Below are 6,566 nucleotides of genomic sequence, written 5' to 3' on the forward strand. Positions count from 1 at the left end.
TACATCGGGTTTGGATCCAGGGCTTCTGTGTGCGCGGTATTATCACTTCTAATAAAAACTGAAGTATCAGAATCATTCTTGGATGTGCCACACCCTGCAAAGTTCATGTCGTCATTGTGGCTACTGTTGGACTGCTACTATTGTTGCTACTGTTTTCGTCTCTTCCAAACTCGTCTTCATGTAAATGCTATGATCCTTGCATATGTATGCAATAGCGTACGCGTCAAAATCACCAGGACTGGTATCGATGGCTTGTCTGTTCTCAGCTGCAGCATCGCTCTTGATAGACAGTTGCTCATCAGGAATGTGGAGATCGATATCTTCGTTCTTGATAGACAGTTGCTCATCAGGGATGTGGAGATCAATATCTTCGTCAGCTTGCCTGGCGAGAGGTTGCACAGCTTCTGTGCCTGGTTTTGTTGTACTGTCGCTTAAGAAGTCTTTTCTGACGACGTTTGGCGTTTTGTCGGAATGGCAGTCTTCGGTCATGGCTCTGGGACTTAAAGATAGTTACGTTTGTGATGTAAGGATGTGGTATCTGCCTGTAGATCAGACAGCCCCAGTTCTGTGGTCTTTTTCCTAAGTGTCAAACTTTCCCGTTTCTCGACGTCTCTTACTTTCACTTCATTGATTATCACGCGCGCCGTACACTTGAATCTTACAAGGCTTCAGTATGTATAGTATGAGTTTCACCGCCCACTGAAAACAAAGCTCTATAACGTCAACGGGCAGACAAAAACAATTCATCTCTATGTAGATGAAGCATCCCACGAGTCATCTTCTGATACCAGACAATCTGTATCAGTTCTAAGATCTGAAGTACATTTTGTCCCGGCTGCGGGTTTGGCTAACATGTTGCTCTTACGTATAGTTGTTTTAACGACTCATTCCTTGCTGATATGCTGTACGTTTCTTGACTAACTTGAGGTTGTAAAATCAATAAGTTCCCATTCTTTTTCCTGGGAAAAGAGAGGTTTGTGGAACATTAAGCTAATGTAATATTGCCTTATTGACCAAGATTATGATAACAGTCTTAATGAAACTGTACTATAGGTTTGTTCATTTATTTGTGGTCTTAAGCTTACATTCGATCAGATACATTAACTCAATGTAAGCATTTTGGGGAAACAATAAGTAAACTCCTTGGAAATAGTACATACGAATGTGTTTCTACCGCAGATAGGTAAGAAAATATATCCTATACATTGACATCCGATAAGCTGGCATAAAATTCGTAATTTAAAGTTGTCTTCTGCTCTAAGCTACCGATACGATCGAGAAGAACAGATAATGTGCTATTTTGTACTTACGGTGAGGCTTCTCAAATCGGTTCGCCCTCAGCAGTACAACTGATCATGAGACTCACTCAGGGCCGAGACATGATATGTGTGGGCGTCCAAAAATGTTGAATAAACAAATTGGGCATTGAACACTGTGCTCTCAAAAGAGGGCACATTCTAATAGTCACATGACTCGACGATAACTTTGATTAATAGTAATTGGATGAAACATTTACAAACTTAAAAAATGTGGAGACAAAATGTCTCCATTCATTGAGATGTCTCATGGCGTGGAGCTTCCCTCCCCTGGGAATGAGTAAAGTAGACCTGCCCAACTTCTTCGTCTGTAGACGTGAAAGGAGGTTTTGGAGTTGGTAGAATGAATAAATATTCATGTATGGTTCAACTTTATGTAGACACTCACGTACTTTCCAACGACTACATGATGTAGAACTAAATTGCGTGGGTGGCCTGTTGCTACGGTAATTAAGGGCATACAGTTCTCTGAGTAGAGATTTATATTTGATATGCTGTAGCATAAGAAAGCAGGAGAATTGTTGTTGTTGTTGTTGTGTCTTTAAAAAATTACAATTATAAGTAATGGGATTTATGTCATACCTGTGACGCGAAAACGTCTGATACGGGTGTTCCGGACCGTGTGATAACTTTCCGTATCACACGGGTGCTAAGTTTCTAAGTTGTATCACACAGGCTTCCGAGTAAATCGAACTATTTCGAACGGGCCGAATACGGCACGGTTGAAAATTCGAATACCGGATTCAGACGTTAGAATTGCTGTTGCTACAATGTTTTCTTCGAGGACACACCATTTGCTCAACTTCTGGTGCATTTCGCATCGAAATATGTGTTTTCTCTGGTGGGTATGACATTAATAAAATACAACGCGGTGTATTCCGTATCACCCTCGGTCCCAGCCCTCCCGCGAGTTACATTACGAATACAATATATTTCATCATACTATGTATGGCTGAAATATAATAATGATAATAATGCTGATAGTAATAATAATGCTGATAATAATGATAATAATAATGATAGTAATAACGGGTGTATTTACAGCCAGTAAGTACCCAATGTGTTTAATGAGGCTGATTAACGTTTTCATCTAAAGTATTGGTGTAATCAACCTCCAATGTCCTGCCCTCTTTTATAAGAATGCATGTGCGGCGACAGGAATTCTACGTAGTATGTGTATGTCAAAGGTAAAGGCCCCGGAACGAAAACAGTCCTTGTCCTACCATCGTTTCGATTTGCATGACAGGTTTTGTTTTCTTTATCCTTTACCTTTGACATGTTACCTAGAATTCATGTCGCCGCACATGCGTTCTGACTTTTCTGTGAAATGGCTTATTCCATGGCTATTCATTGAAAGGTCGGCATACCCCCAAAGTGTTTTGACTAGCACTTAGCGGTTATTATCACTGATAATGTTATTATACCTTTTATTTATAGCTAGACAAAAATACGTTTCTAAGTGTGCAGCAAAATAAATTGTGGGTAATATGTCAAAGTTGAAAATTTCTGAGACATAAACAAATCACGTCTGGACATTGATATGCAAATCGAGATCAATGGTCGCTAAGAATACTGTTTACAAGTCAGGGGCCTTCACCTTTGACATACTAACCTGAGTTCCTGTCGCTGCACATAGCTACTCGGAATGGTGAACGAGCAAAACCGCAAACACACACATTCATTATTCCGGCTTCTTTGAACCTACACATGGCATGAAGACTTCATGTTTTGATCATCGCGGCAGATCCTACGGTTCCATAAGATAGTATCAAGGATGGCAAAGGATTACAGCCGACCAAAGGGAGTCGGACTCCTAGGCCGACTTCACTACTTTGCAGGCTTTTGATATCATCCTATGCTACCGTAGGATCTGCTTGAAAGATTAATGTTATGATAACCTTTAATACCACGGCCAAGAAAGACAACTCGACGCAACAAGGGATGGTTGGAAAGGTTTCAAATTTACAACACAGCAAGAAGGAACTATGATACAATTTTTTTATTGTCTCAGTTGTTACAGTACTGCGGAAATGTAATGGTGCCAGTAAAACCGTTCGTTATACGAATCTTATACAAACATGCAATCTCAGCTTGCAATGGTAATCTACATTAATTGGTAGTAGGTATAGAGGAACTTGTCTTTGCTTCCGACGGACGTCTAAGGGTACGGTCAACTCAGTCGATCATAACAATCTGCACAGCAAATTGAGATATTCCAGTCTCAAAAAATTAGATATTTTCATTAAATACATTTGTGCCAAGATTAAACTCATCTTCAACAATCAAGAACCCACCATATATAATTAGCACCACGGTTTAACTCCAACCTGTATCGTTTGGTACATACAAAACAAGAAAGCTTCTGAAAAAAGCTGGCCGGTGCGTATTTTGGAAAAAGCCTGGATGTTAAACAAAATCACACGAAAAAAAGAGTTTTTAAACATCGAATTACTGAATTGGTCTTTCTTCTATTAAAAAAACACTACATGAGATTTGTCTAACAAAGAAAAAAAATTTAGCAAGTGGGGTTCGAACCTACGATCTACGGAAGATGGGTATCGTGCTGTAGACCGCTCGGCCATGCTGGCTCGATTATGCAATAGCACGTATAGAAGGGCTATTTTGTTAAAGTGACCGATCCATGCATCCATCCATCCATGCATCCAAATACCCGCTTCTCCCGTCTCAAAGCGGGTGCTACGCACCGGCAAAAATACAAATCTAAAAAACTTAGGAACAAAATCCTCATCAATGTAGCGTGATTTTCTTTGTCGAAATCTTTTTTTTTTCAAGAGGAGTAATTTTATAGCACACCAATTATAGCACGGACGTTCATCTGTGTTGGTAAGCTACTTTATGCAGAGCTTAACTTTACCAAAGGCCATGTTAACTTGATTATATGGATGACATCCTCTGGGAACCCCAAAACCGGTACTAGCGTGCGAATGATTTTTTTTTCAAACAAACGTTGCCATCATTATGAAGTCTAAGTGGTCAGGAAGGCTAAACTAATGACTGAACTCACAAAGCATGGTATAGTACGTTTTCATCATGGTTTAATTTTTGTCCTCACAGCTTCTACTTTGACCTTGGAATTTTATTACTACTATTCATTAGTACACATGTTTTCCGATATTAGTTTAATCTACCGACATATACTCCCCACACTGGCCACACATGGTGTCTAACTTGTGTGTTTCTTCTTGTGCAGTTTTAGACTGTTTGCATGTGCAGCTGAATAGTCACACATGTCACATTTGTAGGGTTTCTCGCCGGTATGTTTTCTTAGGTGTATGGTTAAGTGCGACTTGCTAACTGTCCCGTAACCACATTCCTCACACACGTAGGGACTCGTGCCAGTGTGCTTGGTCATGTGCTGATCTAAACGTCTTTTCACTGCAGCAGAATAGTCGCATAAGTCACATTTGTAGGGCTTCTCACCGGTATGTTTCCTTAGGTGTGCAGCTAAACTTAGTTTCCATGCAGCAGAATAGTTGCAAATGTCACATTTGTAGGGTTTCTCACCGGTGTGTTTTCTCACATGTTCTGTCAGCTTAGACTTGCCATCCGTCCTGAAATCACACTCCTCACACTTATACTTGCGGTTTTTTTCACCTGTATGTGTTAAAATATGTCGGTTTAAAGCCTTTCTCAGTGCAGCAGAATAGTCGCACAAGTCACATTTGTAGGGTTTCTCACCTGTGTGTTTCCTGACATGTGCTGACAGCTTGTACCTGCCATCCGTCCGATAGTCACACTCTTCACACTTGTAAATGTTGTTTTTTTCAACAGTGTGTGTTGACATGTGTCGGTTTAAGGTGTCTTTCTGGGCAGCAGAATAGTCGCACTGGTCGCATTTGTAGGGCCTTTCACCTGTATGTTTTCTCATGTGTCTCGATAAGTCAGACATCTTAGCAGCCATGTATCCGCATTTCTCACACATGAACCTGCACTCCCTGTACACGTAGGGTCTCTCACCGGTGTGTTTGGCCATGTGTTGGTTTAATAGGCCTTTCTGTGCAGCAGAATAGTCGCAATGCTCACATTTGTAGGGTTTCTCACCTGTATGCTGTCTCATATGCACAGAAAGGTTGGATCTGGTGATCGTCCTGTACTCGCACTCCCCACACTTGTAGCGTTTCTCGCCAGTGTGTCTGAGCTTATGCCGCTGTAAAGTGGGTTTCTGTCCCGCAGCGAAATCGCACTGGTCACATTTGTAGGGTCTCTCACCGGTGTGTGTGGTCATGTGATTGGAGAGGCAGAAGCTGTTCGCCGTCCTAAACCCGCACTTCTCACACAAGTAGGGTTTCTCACCGGTGTGTTTTGCCATATGCTGATCTAAGAGGCATTTTTGCAGGGCAGAATAGTCACACTGGTCACATTTATAGGGTTTCTCACCGGTGTGTTGCTTCATATGTTGGGATAGGCCAGACTTGTCAGCCGTCTTGTATTCGCACTTATTACACGTGTAAGGTCTCTCACCGGTATGCGTAGCCAAATGTCGGTCTAAGCTCTTTTTCTGCTTAAACGAAATATTACAGTGTCCACATTTGTAAGGTCTCTCACCCGTGTGATTTCTCATGTGTAGGGATAGGGCAGATCTGTAAGCGGTCCTGTACTCACACTCTCCACACATGTAGGGTTTGGTGTGTCTAGCCCTGTGTATGCTCAAATTTCTTCTAAAAGGCGAAGAAAAGTCGCACTCGTCACAATTGTATGACTTCTCTGTTGTCTTGTGTACAGAACCCGCATCTACAGGGAAGGCACCATTAACTGCCCGACTTCCAACTGTTACTGTATCCAGGCTAGCATCTGTCTCTGTACCCACTCTAGTGGTGGTGTGGTTTTCTCCCAAGACTGGCTGGAAACCATCTAGTTTATCACCAGTATGTTTGAACATGTGTTTCCTTAGATCATCCTTCGACGCAGAGGCATAGTCGCACTTGTCACATTTGTGAGGTTTCTCACCGGTATGTTTTCTCATATGTTTGGCTAGGTCAGACCTAGCAGCCGTCCGATACTTGCACTCTCCACACATGAAGGGCTTCTCACCAGTGTGTCGTGCCATGTGTAGGTCTAAACTCTTTTTCCACACAGAAGAAAATTCGCACTGGTCACATTTGTAGGGTTTCTCACCTGCATGTTTCTCAACTACATGTTTCCTTAGATGATTCTTCCGTGCAGAGGAATAGTCGCACTGCTCACACTTGTAGGGGTTCTCCCCCGTGTGTCCTCTCATATGTACGTAAG

The 6,566-nt window shown here is 41.9% G+C and overlaps 2 protein-coding genes across 2 annotated transcripts in view; one reads left to right on the forward strand and one right to left on the reverse strand.

Moving 5' to 3' along the window:
• Positions 1–435, forward strand: part of LOC118421951 (zinc finger protein 845-like) — a 4,083-nt gene extending 3,648 nt beyond the window's left edge. The window contains exon 3 of the mRNA XM_035829454.1: positions 216–435. Coding sequence (XP_035685347.1) covers positions 216–435 — 220 coding nt within the window. The remainder of the gene's footprint in view (positions 1–215) is intronic.
• Positions 436–4,089: 3,654 nt separating this feature from the next.
• LOC118420979 (zinc finger protein 260-like) lies at positions 4,090–6,560 on the reverse strand. The gene has a single exon (XM_035828088.1). It carries the CDS (start codon positions 6,553–6,555, stop codon positions 4,501–4,503), a length of 2,055 nt encoding a protein of 684 aa, XP_035683981.1. The 5' UTR covers positions 6,556–6,560; the 3' UTR covers positions 4,090–4,500.
• Between the last annotated feature and the right edge of the window lie 6 nt (positions 6,561–6,566).

This window comes from Branchiostoma floridae, chromosome 8 (genome assembly GCF_000003815.2).
Source record: "Branchiostoma floridae strain S238N-H82 chromosome 8, Bfl_VNyyK, whole genome shotgun sequence".
Classification (NCBI taxonomy): Eukaryota; Metazoa; Chordata; class Leptocardii; order Amphioxiformes; family Branchiostomatidae; genus Branchiostoma; species Branchiostoma floridae.

Bases quoted from the DNA above. Each gene is read 5' to 3' on its own strand.
- LOC118420979 (XM_035828088.1), bottom strand. From the start codon at position 6,555: ATGAGAGGACACACGGGGGAGAACCCCTACAAGTGTGAGCAGTGCGAC.